The sequence below is a fragment of the Meles meles genome, chromosome 5 (assembly GCF_922984935.1).
Source record: "Meles meles chromosome 5, mMelMel3.1 paternal haplotype, whole genome shotgun sequence".
Classification (NCBI taxonomy): Eukaryota; Metazoa; Chordata; class Mammalia; order Carnivora; family Mustelidae; genus Meles; species Meles meles.
This window is the reverse complement of record NC_060070.1, coordinates 92039628-92057747: the sequence shown is the minus strand read 5'-3', so window position 1 is coordinate 92057747 and position 18120 is coordinate 92039628. Positions and strand designations below refer to the sequence as shown.

General features: G+C 44.7%; 1 protein-coding gene across 2 annotated transcripts in view; it reads left to right on the top strand.

Annotated features, from left to right (window-relative positions):
• XPO5 (exportin 5) overlaps positions 1 to 18120 on the top strand; it is a 47788-nt gene that overhangs the window by 26956 nt on the left and 2712 nt on the right. For both annotated transcript variants that reach the window (XM_046004619.1, XM_046004620.1), the window contains 12 exons: positions 76 to 175; positions 1244 to 1425; positions 10065 to 10165; positions 12132 to 12228; positions 13420 to 13556; positions 14602 to 14699; positions 15247 to 15293; positions 15660 to 15757; positions 16386 to 16448; positions 17238 to 17320; positions 17741 to 17848; positions 17981 to 18118. In XM_046004619.1, coding sequence (XP_045860575.1) covers positions 76 to 175; positions 1244 to 1425; positions 10065 to 10165; positions 12132 to 12228; positions 13420 to 13556; positions 14602 to 14699; positions 15247 to 15293; positions 15660 to 15757; positions 16386 to 16448; positions 17238 to 17320; positions 17741 to 17848; positions 17981 to 18118 — 1252 coding nt within the window. The remainder of the gene's footprint in view (positions 1 to 75; positions 176 to 1243; positions 1426 to 10064; positions 10166 to 12131; positions 12229 to 13419; positions 13557 to 14601; positions 14700 to 15246; positions 15294 to 15659; positions 15758 to 16385; positions 16449 to 17237; positions 17321 to 17740; positions 17849 to 17980; positions 18119 to 18120) is intronic.

Below are 18120 nucleotides of genomic sequence, written 5' to 3'. Positions count from 1 at the left end.
TTATTAGCTTTTGTATAAGAAACCATCTGTGCTTAAAGTCATGTTATGACTTGTCTTTCCCACTCCAACTTTCAGAGTGCTGTCAGATGTTGATGCTTTTATTGCCTATGTGGGCGCCGATCGGAAGAGCTGTGACCCAGGCCCAGAGGATCCCTGTGGTCTAAATCGCGCACGAGTGAGTAAGCCTCTCCTGGGAATGGGAAGCTGCAGAGGCCACAGGTAGGACTAGGGACTCTACCACTTGTAGAGTCTTTTACAGATCTCTGTTTCTTCTACATGCGTGAGAAATCTGGAAGTCTTCACTTCCCTAAGTTTCTCCTTTTTTTTCTTTAGTCTTGAATTCTTTTTTTTTTTTTTTAAAGATTTTATTTTTTTTTATTTGACAGAAGAGAGAGAGAGAGAGAGTGGGAGGGGCAGAGGGAGAAGCGGACTCCCCGCTGAGCAGGGAGACCAATGTGGGGCTCCATCCCAGGACCCAGGATCATGACCTGAGCCGAAAGCAGACTCTTAACTGAGCCACCAGCGCCCCTAGTCTTGAATTCTTGAGTTAGTTCCCACAGCAGAGCAGATAGTTTTTTCTTCGAAGTCATTATTTTGGCTTTAAGGATCCCTAAATAGCTCCAAAGACTGAAGGTGTAATGGGGAACTGGGTCAGCAGTGTGCGTCCTCCCTGCCAGTGCTCCCTGGCATTGTAGTATCCTAAAGATGGTCTAACTTACAAACCTGAGATTCTTCAGTTCTGGGCTATTGAAATAAGCCTTGATCCTGGCTCCAGTATGGCGGATTTTACTAATAAAACTAGCAGCTATTAGGTTGGTTGAGGGGACCATGAGTGAGGATTAGGGCAAAAGCTGTCAAGGCCCAAGCTGGAGGGTCTGAGGTCACCCAAAATAAGACGAAATGTTGGTAAGGACTTGGTTGTGAAGCAGTGTTCAGGCACCTTTTAATTGGGATCCTGCAAGAGGGTCATTGCAGCCCTTGGTAGAACATCCTCATGTAAAGGAAACTTCAGGAGCCCACCACTCGTCCTGAAGGCAATGAGAGGACCCCTCTTAGACTGACACTAAAAGGGATGGGATGGGGGCAGGGTAGACTGACACTAAAAGAAGGGATGGGATGGGGGCAGGGTCCTTTCCTTCTCCCTGGCCTCTGGTATCACATTTGCTGTAACCTTGCATATGTGCAATAACACTTTCGATTTTTCGTCCTCTTTATGGCTACCTTTGTTTTATGTTTTCTGTAGATGAGCTTTTGTGTATATAGCATTCTGGGTGTTGTGAAACGAACTTGCTGGCCCACTGACCTAGAGGAGGCCAAAGCTGGGGGATTCGTCGTGGGTTATACGCCCAGTGGAAATCCAGTCTTCCGTAACCCCTGCACAGAACAGATTCTGAAACTTCTTGACAATTTGCTTGCACTTATAAGGTGAGTTGCAATAATGGTTTTTCTATTGTTTAATTTTTTTTACCTTAAGAATCTCTAAAGTGTAATCTGTTTCTGTTTCTTCAGATCACGGTGGTTAGTAAATGAGGGAATAGTTCTTTTTTTTTTCTCGACTGGTATCTCTTTTTTTTAAAAAATATCACTAGCCCTCACTTGCCTGAGTCTTGCGTTCCAAGTGAACTCATGGCGGCTGATCCCAAAATGGCTTTTCTCATTTGGAGCCTCTTCGCTATGCTCCTCTCCTATTTCCTTATACTTTGTACCTACTTCTTTTTTTTTTTAAGATTTTATTTATTTATTTGACTGAGAGAGATAGGGCGGGAACACAAGCAGGGGGAGTGGGAGAGGGAGAAGCAGGCTTCCCGCTGAGCAGGGAGCCCGATGTGGGGCATAATCCCAGGACCTTGGGATCATGACCTGAGCCGAAGGCAGACGCTTAACGGCTGAGCCACCCAGGTGCCCCTTGTCTCTACTTTTTTTTTTTTTTTTTTTAGATTTATTTATTTATTTATTTATTTGACAGAGAAAGAGATCACAAGTAGGCAGAGAGGCAGGCAGAGAGAGAGGAGGAAGCAGGCTCCCTGCGGAGCAGAGAGCCCGATGCGGGGCTCGATCCCAGGACCCTGAGATCATGACCTGAGCCGAAGGCAGCGGCTTAATCCACTGAGCCACCCAGGCGCCCCTTGTCTCTACTTTTTACTTGAGGTTTTATTTGTCCAAATTTTTGCCACTGAAGGAGTTGGGAGCAGGACAGTTGCTTTCTTAATGGTGCTTCTGAGTGGTATTCAGATGAGCTCACCTGAATTTATCAATAACAACTCTGCCCTCAAATGGACCAAACATGCAGTGGCTGATCGTGCCCAAGGAAGGCATTGTACATGTTCCACCTGTTTCCTAGGTCTTTAATTCTCAAAGCCTCCTTAGACCAGCAGCAGCATCAATCCCGGAAGAAGCTTGTTGGAAATGCAGAATCGGGACCCCATGTGTTTTAACAAGCTCTCCGGGTGCTTACATTAAAGGTTCAGAGTCACTGTTAGAAATCATATGAGCTAATGTATTCAAGTGGAAGTGGGCCAGGCCTCTACTTGTTGGTTACCTGAGGTATGCTTAATGATTCAGAGACACACTACAGAGAAAAGTAGGCTATGGCTAGAATTCAGTTCTTACTGGCCAAAGCAGAGTGATTCTTTTTTATATCACTTTTTTTTTTTAAGATTTTATTCATTTATTTTGAGAGAGAGTGCATGAGCAGGGGGAGGGGCAGAAGGAGAGGGAGAAGTTCCACCGTACCAAGTAAGGAGCCGAACTTGAGACTTCATCCCAGGACCCTGGGATCATGACCTGAGCTGACGGCAGACACGTAACCGACTGCACCACCCAAGCGCCCCGTGATTCTTTTCTCTCTCTCATAGTATTTCTGAGTTATAGGCTAGAACTCTGTTCCAGTGTTTTTGGCCTCTTACCCAGGGTGGAAGAGCAGTATCTCAACTGGGCAAACCAAATGACTCATGTCTCTGGGACACAGTGCTAGAAGCAGACTCTGTAGATCATCAGCTTAAGAATCCAAGGGTTTAAGTTAAGATTGACCAAATTGGAGAGCTGGAGTGTCTGAAAGAGTGGTCACTGGGGATCTGTCTGTAGAAAAAGGCTTTCTTTTGTTCTCATTTCAAAAGGAAGAAAGACATTTCAGTAAAGAAGTATGGATTGTGTATTGAGAGCGTGGTAAAATATCTAGTCAAGGAAAGGTTTGCTTCCATATTGGTGTTTTTAAAACCAGAAGGTTCTTCTGTAGCTTAGAGAAAAGTAAAAGTGATGGAATCAGTTAGCAACATACTGTCTTTTTATTCTTATGGCCAGAGTCCATGTGGTAGGAGCCCAGAGCTGGAAAGAAAGTTCATTCCTGATTGGGCGAGACCACAAGAATAGAATGGTTGTCATCTTGATACTTTTCTAAGAATTTAGTGTTTTTGGAAAATCCCGGAGGCAGTCAGAAGATATTTTGAAAAAACGTTCACCACAGTTATGGAGTTTGATTCTTTGAATAGTATGCATCTGGAGCTATTAGAGTTTTGTCTTGTTTTTGTAGTGAGTTTTATCTTGAAGTATAATGTAAGGGCACAAACAGGTGTAAGGAAAGGACAGGAATTATGATTGCATATAGCTGGATTTTCACAAGGGAAACCCGCTCCTGCGATCAGCACCCAGATCAACAAGCAACCTTAGCAAACACCTCAAGTCAGTACCTGCTCTTCAGGGGGAACCAATATTCTGACCTTCCCACATTTTGCCTGGTTTTCTGAGTTTTCATAAATGGAGTCAGAAGCATGCATGCCTTTGTGTCTGGCTTCTCTTGCTCAGTAATTTGTGAGAGTCGTCCGAGTTACTGCATGTCCTTGTGGTTCGCTCTTTCACATTGCCGGCATGGTAGTCTGTTTTGTAATTATTCTGTCACTTACTTATTCATTTAGAATTGGTGGGCTTTTCGGTAGTTTCCAGCATTTTATTGTTAAAAATAGTGCAGTCATGCTGCTGTTAGCATTCTTGTAAATGTTTTTTGGGGCATACATAATTTCTTTTGGGTTGGAATAGAATCCTACACGTAAGAGTAGAATTCCTGGTTCACAAGGCACGCATATTTTCCATTTTGTAGATGGAACCAAATAGTTTTCTTTTTTTTTTAAGATTTTATTTATTTATTTGAAAGACAGAAATCACAACTAGGCAGAGAGGCAGGCAGAGATAGAGGAGGAAGCAGGCTCCCTGCTGAGCAGAGAGCCTGATGCGGGGCTCGATCCCAGGACACTGGGATCATGACCTGAGCCGAAGGCAGAGGCTTTAACCCACTGAGCCACCCAGGCGCCCCAGAACCAAATAGTTTTCTAAAGTGATGTACTAATTGATATTCCCACCAGTTGGGTTTTGGAGCTGTGAGTTTTAACTCCGTGTCACATAGTCCGGTAACAGTGCCACGTGGGGCTGGCTATTGAGCATTTGAAATGTGACTGGTCTGAAATGAGATAGACTGTAAGTGTGAAATACACACCACATTTCAAAAACTTGATACAAAAAAGGAATATAAAATATCTTGTTAATTTTTTATATTGATGTTGAAATAATGTTTGTTGGTTTTGTGTGCATTGGGTTAAGTAGAATTAATATGACCTGCTTCTTTTTGCTTTCTAAACTTGGCTGGCTAGAAGATTTTGTTTTACTTATTTCTTAAAAGATTTTACTTATTCGAGAGCGTGCAAATGCATGCATGTGCGCGTGTGCAGGAGCAGGGGGAGGCGCAGAGGGAGAAGCAGACTTCCTGATGAGCAGGGAGTGCAATGTAAGGGCTCGGTCCCAGGATCCTGGGATCATGACCAGAGCTGAAGGCAGTTGCTTAATTTACTGAGCTACCCAGGTGCTCCTGGCTGGAAAATTTTAATTGGCTCATGTGGCTTACATTATATTTCTGTTAAATAATGTTGTTCCTAGTGGGTCAGATGGAGGACAGATGTGGGGAGCAGAACTTGGGTTCTCAAAAGGTGCATTGTCGTCTTCATCTGTTTAGAATGGTAACAGCTTTTCTGTTAATTTGAAGTTTGTTACGTTGTATCTGTATGTCTTCTATATATTTTCTCAAAATCTTTATCTGTGTGATCTCTTGTTTAGCATGGTGACTCTACTCCTTACATAGTACTGAGAAGATTTCACATGGGTACAGATCACACAAAACTTAAAACTTTTGTTACATGGTTGTCTTTCTTTGCTGAGCAGTACCTAGTTTTCTCTTAATGTGGAAGCACAGCACCCTGCCTTGCAAGTGAGTCAGGAACGGTGATATTTCAGGAGCCTAAACATTACAAGGAATTGTAGATGTCCCGGCTGTGAGCACTGACTGGAAATCAGAGATAGCGAAGCAATATATACTCTGAGTCCTCATGCCACTTCTTATATGAGTTAGAGATGTAGCCTCATGGGACCATCATCTTCTTGAGCAGGAGGAGGGGAGACCATAAGGCATACAAGATTCTGTTGTAGTGTCAGGGATGTTTGACCAAGGATGTGTTAATAATACCTGTTTTTTAAATTATATCTTGAGGTCACAGCCGCACTTAATTAAAGGATAAAAAAACAGATAGCTTGTCTGTTCCCAGTCAGATTCAAAACTGAATTTCTTCTCAGTAAGAACTGATTTTTTCAGAGATCATTTCATAGTATTAGCCATCTTCCCAAACCACTGAGAAAGACTTATATTAGAAACCTAATTGCAGTTTTTCAAAGTAAATGGCACCTTTTACCAATTCTTGGGCTCTGCACAGCAGTAGATAAAGGCTAATAAGGCAGAGTCTTGGCTGGCCTCACAAAATAGGAGCAAAGTGACTCCTAATGGCATGATTGAGAGATTATACACCAAGACAAGTGCAGTTTAGCCCAGGGATGTAAGAGTACTTCAACATACAAAAATAAACTAGTGTAATACATCATATTAATAGAACAAAGGAAAAAACCCACGTGATCATCTTAATTGACACAAAAAAGCATTCGACAAAATCTAAATTTAACATCTTTTGATGATAAAAACACTCAGCAGACTGTGAGTAGAAGGGAACTTGTTTGACATGAAAAATTATTCTTATGAAAAATCCATAGCTTATATCCTACTCAGTGATTAAAGATGGAGTGGTTTCCTCCTACCATCAGGAACATGACATGGATGCCCAGTTCCACTGCCATTTGACATTGTGTACTGGCAGTCGCAGATGGAGAATTAAGGCAAGAAAAAGAAAGGTATCCAAATTGGAAAAGAAGTAAACTGTCTCCATTCATAAATGACATAGAAAATCCCCCCAGACTCACCAAAAAAGATGCTCATCATCATTAGAGGTCTAATTAGGGAAATGCAAATCAAAACCATGAGATACCACTTCACACCCAACAGAATGGTTGAAATAAATAGTAATAATAATTATTTTAGAAACAAAATTATGGGGCACCTGGGTAAGCTCAGTCAGTTAAGTGTCTACCTTTGGCTCAGGTCATGATCAGATACTGGGATCGAGCCCAGTATTAGGTTTCCTCCTGAGCAGGGAGCCTGCTTCTCCTTCTCCAGAGTCTGCCCTCCCCACCACTCATATTCTCACTTGCTCTGCTCTTTCTCTTAAATAAATAAGTAATCTTTTAAAAAGAAACAAAATTATGAGGCACCTGGGTGGCTCAGTCAGTTAAGCACCTGACTCTTGATTTCAGCTCTGGTCATGATCTCAGGGTTGTGAGATTGAGCCCTGTGTCGGGCTCCATGCAGCCTGCTTAAGAGTCCTTCTCCCTCTGTGCCTCATCATACCCCCCCCACCCCAGAATTATACATTTTGGCAATGATGAGGAGAAACTAGAACCCTTGTGCGTTGCTGGTGAGCAACATAAAATGGTTTAGCTACTATGGAAAAAAGAAAATGGTTAATTTTTCAGAAATTTAAATACAGAATTATCACACGACCTGTCATTTCCACTCATGCATATATACCCTAAAGAGTTGCCAACAAGTACGCAAACAAATACTTGCTGAGGAATGTTCTCCCAGCACTATATCACAGTAGCCAATCAGTGGAGACGCAGATATCCAACCACAGGAAGGAAGGAAGGATTATTAACGTGCTGTAATGTAGAAGAACCTTAAAACTATTATGCTGAGTGAAAGACGCCAGACACAGAAGGCCATATATTGTATAATTGCATTTATAATTCTGAGTTATAATTCCATTTGTATGAAATATCAATAGATAAATTTATCTACTTATCAATGGATAAATCTATAGAGACAGTAAATTGGTGCTCCCAGAAGAGGAAGGGAAAAATGGAGATTAACTGCTAGTACTTAACTGTTCCTACTTAATGGCAGTGGGGAGGTGCGGGGGGTTGGGAGGACAGCAGGTGTGACCTGCCCTTGGCCCCAGTCATTCCCTGTTTGGAAGCTTCCCTCAAGTTTTACATGTTAAAAGTTGAGGGGTGCCTGGGTGGCTCAATTAGTTAAGCATCTGCCTTTGGCTCAGGTCATGATCCCTGGGTCCTGGGATGGAGCCCCTCATGAGGCTCCCTGCTCAGTGGGAAGCCTGCTTGTCCCTCTCCCACTTCCCCTGCTTGTGTTCCCTCTCGCTGTGTCTCTCTGTCAAATAAATAAAATCTTCAAAAAAAAAAAATAGGATAATGAAATTAATGAAGCTGAGGAATGGAAGAAAAAGATTGAAGAGAAGGTAACAGCCTAAAGAATATGTGGGTCACTCTATGCAGTTACTGGTAAGAATCATGGGAGTGCACTGTTGGAATATAAAATGGGACTGCTGCAAAAAAACAGGTGGACAGTTCCTCAAAAAAATAAAATAATATCATATGATCCAGCAATTCCAGTTCTGGGTTCTCCAAAGAAATGAAAACAGGGTCTCAGAGACTTATTTATACACTCAAATTCATAGCAGCATTATTTATACTAGCTAAAACATGGAAGCTGCTTGCCGGCTCCATCGGAAGATCATGCGACTCTTGATCTCAGGGTTGTAAGTTGGAGCCCCACATTGGGTGTAGAGATTACTTAAAAATAAAATCTTTAACAAAAAAAGGTGGAAGCAACCCAAGTGTCCATCAGTGGATGAATGTGATACGTACATCCAATAGAATATCTTTCAGCCTTTAAAAGGGAGGCAGTTCTTCAATATGGTACAACATGGATGAACCTTGAGGACATAGTGCTAAATGACAGAAGCCGGTCACAGAAGGACAAATCCTGTAGGATTCTACTTACATAAGACGCTGAATATGGTCAAAATCCTAAAGTCAGAAAGGTAACAGTGGTTTCCAGGAGCCAGGAGAGGGAAGAATGGAGAGATACTGTTTATTGGGTACAGAGTTTCAGTTTTATAAGACAAAAAATAGGGGATGGATAGTGGTGATGGTTGCACAACAGTCTGAGTGTATTTAGTGCCACTGAACTGCACACTTAAAAGTGATAAATTTTATATTATATGTATTTTACCACAATGGAAAAGATGGGAGGTCATAAAGCCTATTGGAAATATCAGTATAAGCAAGCCAGGCCACGGACCAGGAGAAGACATTTGCAGCACGTGACTTGCAAAGCACCAGTATCCAGCAATTCAACGTGCTTGTCCGCCATAGAGAAACTCAATACGTGTACACAAGAACTATGCAGAAAAGCTTATTGCTAGAAGAGGAGACAAACTTATTAGCCCTCAGAGAGGTGGGGAGATAAGCCAGAACGAATTAAGTAGCATCCTAAAAGTTAAAATGATTGTACTGAGTGTACATGGTTAGATTCAATAAACAGTATTGAGTATTTTTTTTTTTTTTTTAATTTAAAAGCATTGTGAGTTCTGCAAGAAACAAGGACACTATGTGAACTTTTCCTAGTTCAGGTCTAAAATGACCTGTTTGTTGTGCATTTTTTTTTTTTTAAGATTTTATTTATTTGACAGAGACAGCAAGAGAGGGAACATAAGCAGGGGGTGTCAGGGAGGGAGAAGCAGGCTCCCCACTGAGCAGAGAGCCCGATGCAGGGGTCCATCCCAGAACGCTGGGATCATGACCTTAGCCAAAGGCAGATGCTTCACGACGGAGACACTCAGGTGCCCTGTTCAGTGTGCATCTTAAATATTTAACCCTGCTGGTTTCTCTTATATTTTGTAACCTTCTCTACGTTTGAAATCTTATAATTAATTACCTTTTAAAAGAAAGATAGATGGTTACACTCTGTGGCTGTGGATTGTTGGTAGTGCTGTTGCTGTGGGTGAAAGGGGCCGACAGCTGTGGATGGCACTAGCTCAGGTCCGCAGTGATTGCTCCTTAGTCCTCCACAGCCAGTGACTGCTCAGGTGAGGCATTTTGGTCTTCTGTTGGGAGCTGTGACGGTTCTTCCAGCAGGCAGAAGCAACGGTCAGAGCATTGTACGGTCCAGGCTCTTAGAATGAAAGCCAAACATCTGAACATGGGGGCGTTTCATTACCTGCTCTGTGTTCCAGCCTGTGAAAGCACAGGGTCTCTAACATCTCCTATCTCCCCGTCAGTCTGCAAACTGAGTGTGCCCAGGCATTACCTCAGGTTTAAAAGAATTTCTGTCCTGGGGTGCCTGGGGGCTCGGTTGGGTGGTTGAGCATCTGATTCTTGGCTTCCTCTCAGGTCACGATCCTCAGGGTTGTGGGATTGAGCCCTGCATTGGGCTCTGTGTTGGGTATGGAGTCTGCTTGGAATTCTCTCTCTCCCTCTCCCTCTGTCCCTCGCCCCACTCACATGTGTGGCATGCGCAGGCTCTCTCTGCCTCTTTATGAGACTGACGCACTGCCCGCTGCACTAAGAAGGCAACTCTCCCTCTCTTTAAGTCTTTTAAAAAAAGAATTTCCCTTTCTGGCTTTAGATCGTGATAGCATCCAGCTGTCTCAGGATTTGCTTCTCATCTTGATTGCATTTAGGTGTTGAATACTATACAGCCAAATAGTCTATTCCTGGTGTCAGGGAAACATTTAAATTCTATGTGGATGTGTAGTATCACTGAGTTACAGGATGAAACCCATTCTTTCCTTCTGCAGGCCGACTAGGAAAAGTTCACATAGTGTCCTTGTTTCTTGCAGAACTCACAATACTTTATATGCACCAGAAATGCTGGCCAAGATGGCAGAGCCTTTCACAAAGGCTCTGGATATGCTTGAAGCGGAGAAATCTGCGATTTTAGGTAAGAAATCGGTCCTTTTTTTTCTTTTCTTGAAGTTTACTTCTGATGGACTCCTTCAGCAGCTTCGGCGTGCCTGTGTCACCATCCCCTCCTCTTTGCCTGGCCCTACCTCAACCGCCTGTTTCTCTGTGGAGTTCCTACAGGGTCTCCAGGAACAAGTGCGTTGACGTCATTATCTTTGGTCTGTAGAGGCAGTTGTTCCCCTCTGTCACCCCCCTCTGCACTGTTAACCCTTCCAGGTAGAGGTGTGTGCCAGAGCCTTTAGCTTATAAATAAACCATGGTTCTTTGACCTGAAGGATGTTGGCAGACTTTTCCTGCTTTCACATATGGAAAAAGTGATAAATCAGTTAAGCTTTTAGATAAATGAATCTTAAAAGCAGTTAAACTAAAATAGCTTTAATTAGCTATATATATTATATCTTAAAAATTTTAAAGGAATAGATTCTAAACCATGTCTCCCAGTTGTTACCTTGATTCAAGTGTTGCTATAACTAATTATTCATCTTAGTAAGTAACTGTGCAATCGTGTGATATGTGCTGGGAAGGGAAGTGGCCATGTGTTTATTAGGAAACCTCACCCCTGTTGGAGAGGAGTTGGAGGACTGCCTCCTAGTGAAGACTTGAAGGATAAGTAGGAGGGAGCTCCTCAGGTTGGGCAAGAGATGTTGAGCCTTCTGGGCAAACAGAATGGCAGGTATAACATGCTGTAGCATGCAGGAAAGAGCCTGGTGTATCCAGGAAGTAGAGAACAGTGACCCAATGCAGCTGGAACACACAGAGCGAGGCAGTGGTTAGAAGTTCGAGCCAGGGACATCCAGAGTTGCCTACCCCTTGTGCCCGTCTCTGAAGCTTTGTGCTGGCTCACCATCACAGCCCCCACAGGGTCTCTCCATTCCCAGCAGTAACCTGGGCCTGGACCTGGCTGTAAGCAGGCCAGTGAGCATTCCTCGGCTGTGACATTCATGAAAAGAATGGTGTTAATTGGCCTTTCTGGAGCTCGTGTGTCTCGGTCTACATGGTCCTGGGCCTTTACCTTTCACATCACTGCACTAAAGGTCCTCATTACAGAAAATAAAAATAGAATATCAAGAAATGTGGGGCGCCTGGGTGTCTCAGTGGGTTAAAGCCTCTGCCTTTGGCTCAGGTCATGATCTCAGGTTCCTGGGATCAAGCCCTGCATCGGGCTCTCTGCTTAGTGGGGAGCCTGCTTCCTCCTCTCTCTCTCTGCCTGCCTCTCTGCCTACTTGTGATCTCTGTCAAATAAATAAATAAAATCTTAAAAAAAAAAATATCAAGAAATGTAATTTCTATAAAAAATAGGTATTGCTTCACCACCCATTCCCACTCCCTCAACCTGCCATTCAATTATTCAAATAAAGCCAGGAATTCCTCCTATAGAAATAGATGGTCACCCAAAACATACTAGAATGGACAAACAGTTCCCTCTGTCAGCTTTCAGCCGTGAGCAAGACTTGAAATAAAAACTGCCTCTGATGAGAAATTTAGCTCTTTTGGATCTTCGAGATCTCGGTCATACTATAATGAGTTTCATTATGATTTGCCTTACATGTTGGGCTTTTGCATGAAGTGTTGCTTGAAGGGTTCCACGACTTAAAAAGCAGGGTGGGTGGGCATTCCCAGTGCTTTATGGAGAGATCATTTTGAGCTGTCATCCTGTGTTTTTGTACAAGTCCCATCTGGAGAACCCCAGGCTAAAGTTGGAGTGCCCGGGTCTAGTCTGAAGTCAGGATCACTGAAAAAGTTTCCACCTTTCCTTGCCAAAAACAACATTGCAGTCACCTTGAAGGGAGCTCATAACACCTCCATTTGGTAGAAGACATGGCGAGCTGCTTTGTGTTTACGGCACTTGTCACTCCCACACCACATCTGCCTGTGGTAGGGTGTCGGCAGGTTAAGATCCTTGGCAGCAGAAGAGCATGTTCATGACCCATCTTTCCCTGTAGGCTTACCTCAACCTCTCTTGGAACTGAATGACTCTCCTGTCTACAAAACGGTCTTGGAAAGGATGCAGCGTTTCTTCTCCACCCTCTATGAAAACTGGTAAGGAACCAATGCTACTTCTCCCTATTCTCTTTTTAATTATTATTATTATTTTTTAAAGATTTTATTTATTCATTTGACGGAGACACAGTGAGAGAGGGAACACAAGCAGGGGCAGGGGGAGAGGGAGAAGCAGACTCCCTGCTGAGCAGGGAGCCCGTTGCGGGGCTCAATCCCAGGACCCTGGGATCATGACCACAGCTAAAGGCAGCTGCTTAACCAACTGAGCCACCCACACACCTCCTATTCTCTTTTTAGATATGTGTAGTATAGAATGCCATGGATAGGACTTCTGATGTAGATTCTAGTGTTCAGGTAAGATGAAGTAAAAATTTGACAGGAAACCAGTGATTCTAATGTCACACTGAAATGAATTGGCTGACTTTCTTGCATTTGCTTTTTTTTTCTTTTTTTTCTTTTTTTCTTTTTGTATTTGCTTTTTTATAATTGTCATGTATGTCTCGGCCCTAGCCATAACTTGACATCTTACGCCTAACTTGTCTGCTTCCGGGGCATAAAATGCTGAGACCACAGTGTCAGATTGTGAGCAGGGCTGCATTTTCTCAGATCCCTCACCACTCAGCTACTTTGAATGGGACTCTGGAGGCCGCTAGCCAGACTTTTTCTATGGGTGCTGGTTGTAGGATGGGGAGGTAACTGGCCATCCCGTAGCACACTACACCCCAGATATTGTCCTCACTCACCCAGTGCTCCGCTCAGCCAGGCTAACCAAAAGAGACTCTTCGTTGTAACTCTGTGTTCCTTATGAAGTAATGAAGGCTACTGTTGATCTTGGGTGCCAACATCTGTCTTTAAAAAGATGGCTAAATCGGCTATCAAGTTTCCTTAAAGGCAGGTGAGGGGTGCATTTTTTTTTTTTAAGATTTTATTTATTTATTTGACAGAGAAAGAGATCACAGGTAGGCAGAGAGGCAGGCAGAGAGAGAGGAGGAAGCAGGCTCCCTGCTGAGCAGAGAGCCTGATGCGGGGCTCAATCCCAGGACCCTGAGATCGTGACCTGAGCTGAAGGCAGAGGCTTAACCCACTGAGCCACCCAGGTGCCCCTGAGGGGTGCATTATTGATTGAGCTAAAGTTACCTCACAAACCAGATAGGCTAGAAATTCCTGGGCTGTTTGGGGCTAGCAGTGACAAAGGTGGGGTTTGTCACTGGCTGTGATGTTCCCTTGCAGTTTCCACATCCTCGGGAAGGCGGGCCCTTCCATGCAGCAGGACTTCTACACCGTGGAGCACCTGGCTACTCAGCTCCTCAGCTCGGCCTTTGTCAACTTGAACAATATTCCTGACTACCGTCTCAGACCCATGCTTCATATCCTTTCCAAAGTCCCTAGATAAACTCAAAGGGCTGGGAGATTGAAGACAGGAGCCTCTCTCAGGCCCTGGAGGAGGCAGAGCTGAGCAGTGTGGAATAGATGGAATCATTTATCTGAGTGTGTGATAATCACATTCAGTGGATGAGAAGATTGGCGTAAATGGCGGGAAAATAGGAAGGCAGACTGGGAGCGGGTCTTCAAAGTGTTCTCCTTGGGGTAAATCTTGACGACCCACTTGGAAATAGGAAAGACAAAGGGTTTTTGTTTGTTTTTTTTAATCTCTTCTACATCCTGTCAGGTGCTTCCTCTCATACTTCATTCCCATTTGGATTCTCTTTCTCTCTCTTTTTTTTTTAAAGATTTTATTTATTTATTTGACAGAGATCACAAGTAGGCAGAGAGAGAGGGATGGGGGGAGAAGCAGGCTCCCCGCTGAGCAGAGAGCCTGATGCCGGACTCGATCCCAGGACTCTGGGATCATGACCTGAGCCAAAGGCAGCGGCTTAACCCACTGGGCCACTCAGGCGCCCCCCCACTTTTTTTTTTCTAATGTTTTTGAGAGTATCTTTCTTCCCTGGAGTTACAAGGAGAACTTTAGGTAAAAGAGAGTGTTCCTCCTCTTTTGGGCAAATAAATGCCTGTAATGTGCAGCCTAGTATCCATTCCTCAGCAGCCAGGGCTTTTTGGAAAAAAGTTTGAAGATTTTTGCCCCGCCCCCTTTTTTAAAGATTTTATTTATTAGAGAGCATGAGAGAGGAGATAAACTGGAGGGGAGGGGCAGAGTGAGAGGGAGAAGCAGGCTCCCTGCTGAGATGCAGGGGTCCTGGGATCATGACCTGACCTGAAGGCAGACACTTAACCAGCTGAGCCACCCAGGTGCCCCAGATTTTTGCCTATTAACACAGAATGTCCTTGGCATCTTATAGGTCTTTTGAGGGTTGACTCTGCCCGTGGGGGTATCCTGCTGCTTGTCAGGAGGGGTGCCTTAGAAAGAGAGGGGTCTGTGTTCATGTGCTAAAACTTCTTAACCTGCTGCGCCATGGGTCTTTGTGAAGCCTCTGGTGCTCTTCTGTCCCCCGGAGCACTATGAAGCCCTGGTGTCTCCAATCCTTGGACCTCTTTTCACCTACCTCCACATGGTAAGAGATTGGTCAGAAGGGGGAGCAAAGAGGACCCTTAGGCAGGTTGGCCTGTCATATGAGTTTTGCAAGTCAGGAGTTCCCGAAAGGGTCCCCTGCTCTTGGCTTTGCTTGCTGCGGTGGATTGCGCGCGTGTCCCCCCGCCCCCCGAACTAGACTGGTTCAGTTGCCTATGAAGACCTGCACACTCAAGTTCTGCTCCTGACCTCCTCTTAACTGAGGAGAGGCGATCAGGGGAGTCCCTCCTCTGGGTCTGTTTCCCCAACTGTGGGATTAAGCAGGAGGACCAGCTGGGTAGAGAACAGTGTCCAGAAAGACATTCTACAGTATCGCTGATTCTTTCCAAGCATGGGATACCCTGTTCTTGTCATGAGTGCAAGAGAGGTTCTAGAGACCACATCTGGTAGTTTAACTTTCTGGGGTTTCCAAGGCTGTTATTGAGACCTGGAATCATCTTCGGTTCATTGTACTCATGAAGTGGACCATAGATATTATCTGTTTCAACTTCTTCCCCATTGTCAGCATTATTTCCGTTTTGTTTTCCCAGAGGCTTTCCCAGAAATGGCAAGTCATCAACCAGAGGAGCCTGCTGTGGTAAGCCTCTCTTCTCTTGGTGGGAGCACTGTTCAGGGCTAGAAAGCTGCGGGTTATGATCGTCCTCAGCCTACATGGGAGATGGCTTGTCAGTGACCGTTAGGCATACTCTGTCTTAGGAGGGTGCTGAGACATCCTTACCCACTTTGGATTTTGATCCAGTACATTTAGCCCACTGGATAGAGTCAAGTAATAATGTCTGCCTCAGTAGATCGTTGCTGTCCCGTTCCCAACATTGGTGTGGAACGTAGACCGAAGGAAGCCAGGAGAAGGAAGTGAGCACAGATGGTCTGGTTAGGGGCACTGTTTTTCTTGTCCTTCCCTCTTTTGTACTCCTGTGGAACTTGGCCCCCTGCTTTTCTGCAGTGGGGAAGATGACACCACGGATGACAACCCAGAGTCCCAAGAGATGTTAGAGGAACAACTGGTGAGGATGTTAACCCGAGAAGTCATGGACCTAATCAGTAAGTGGCATGTGGGACATAGGGGTAGTAGAGAAGATTTTTTCTGGGAAAAGAACTGGTTGCTCATCTAATCCCATTAAGGCATGTTTACAGCATTACTGACAGATGGTTAAGAAATAATGAAGTAGATAGAAACCAGGTAGTCCTTAAATCAACTGAAGGACATCCTGTGAATTATAGACTGTATTGTATTTGTAAGACTAGAATATGTGGGAATGTTCTAAAATAATAGAAATTTGGATTAATGGCAGGAGTAACTTCCTGGTTTTGTCAAAATGGGAAAATTTTTATAACTTGGACATGAAGTGTCTAATTTTCTTTTTTCTTTTTTGGTTATTTCATTTGTTTGAGATTCATAGTAGACCAAGGATATATCAGTAGCCATTCTCTCCTGGTCACCTACTCAGAAAATTCTGTCATCTTCCTCTAGTTGATTGAAGTTAAAGGGGCACCAGAGCAGTCCAGTCAAACACCACCTCTGTTTCTGCTGGTGAAGGTGGTTTTGTGCCTGGACAGTGCCCTACTTTCCCCCAATTTCATCTGCCCAGAAGACCATTTGGGATTTATTGTCCAGAGGTGGCTCTTGTCTGGTGGCAGAAAGCCCAGTAACCCCACTTTCTTGCTTTAGCGGTGTGCTGTGTTTCAAAGAAAACTGCGGACCATGGTACTGCTCCCCCTACAGATGGAGATGGTAAGTAAGCCTGCTGTGTGGTCCTCCAGAGGTCGGCCCTTAGACTCCAGAATATTGTCCCTTCTGTAGCCAGGTCAGTTCGCTTAGAAATGGTTTCTCTAGCAGTCTGCGCTGGTGGGAGGATGTCCGTCTGGCTTTTCTCTCCGCTGGCCCTCTTGCTGTATTCCTCCAGCGTACTCCCACCAGAGAGCCTTTGCACTTGCTGTTTGCTCTACTAGAATAGCTTTTCTCCCAGCTGTATCTGTGGCCTATCCCCCATTCACATGTCACCTCTGAAAGGTCTTCCATGACCAACTTAGAAAAAAACTAGCCGCCCCAGCCAGCCACTCTGTGAACTTCCTTTGCTCTATTTTTCTTCATAGCACTTAACACTGTGTTAAGTATTAACATTGTTTTACTTCATGTATTCCCTGTTTCCCTTGTTAGGATGTAAACTCCCATCAGGGAAGGGACTTTGTCCTATTCCTGTTAACATCCCCAGGAACTAAGTCCGTGCCTGCTACAGTGGGGTCTTCAAATACTTCAACCACAAAAGATCCTCAGTGTTTGCAGCTTTTTAAGTAACTGTTGAGAGAATCTCCTGTTTCCCACTATTTTTCACACTGCAGCCAGATGCACCTCCAGACCTGCCATGGGTAGGGGCTTCTACACCCTCTCAGGCAGCTGGGGGGCTGTCCCAGGACTGCTCATTGACCAGGCAGCCCGGGGTACTCAGCTCTCCCTTACTTGGCGGCCTGCTTTTCCCTGTTCTGAAAGGATGGAGCTTAACATTCTGCTCTCTGCTTACAGATGAAGAGATGATGGCCACAGAGGTTGCCCCCTCCACCATGACGGAGCTTACAGACCTGGGCAAATGTCTAATGAAGCATGAGGTGGGTGGAGAGGACAGGGGAGGGTTTTCTGCTTTCCAGGTATGGCGCCAGCTTCCACTTTCCTCAGCCGATGATGCCATCAAAGAATTCTTTTGGGTAATGCCGTTTTATATGAGTTAAGTTCCTGGTTCCTAAAGCTCCAGCCGGCATGGGCAAAGGCTTTCAGAAGCACACGGGCGTGTTGTGGTGTTCAAGCCCAGGCCTCTTGAGCTAGGTCTCCTTACACATGGGTTTTCTCTTCTTTATGGGCTTTTTTTTTTTCCTTTTTGACTGCCTGATCACAGAGGAAATAAGCTCGTTTCCAGTAGCTGCTTTGGTCACATTCCTGTTTACCTATGAAAACTCCAGCTCCTCGTGCAGAGGCCTACTCAGAAAATTGTATTCATTTTCTCATTGGAATCCTTCATCCTTTCCCACTAGGATGTTTGTACGGCGCTCTTAATTACAGCCTTCAATTCCCTTGCCTGGAAGGATACTCTGTCCTGCCAGAGGACCACCACCCAACTCTGCTGGCCTCTGCTCAAACAAGTATGATTATTTACCCCTTCTCCTTAATCCTTATGAGAGGCTGGGGTCATGAGGATTGAATCGGTAGAAGAAGCAGGTTGCTGGGGCTCTCCAAGGGTACCCCTTTGGCCCTGAGCACAGCTGTGTCCCCAGGTGCTGTCAGGGACTCTGCTCGCAGATGCCGTCACGTGGCTTTTCACCAGCGTGCTGAAGGGCTTGCAGACGCACGGGCAGCACGATGGCTGCATGGCTTCCCTGGTGCACCTGGCCTTCCAGATCTACGAGGCACTGGT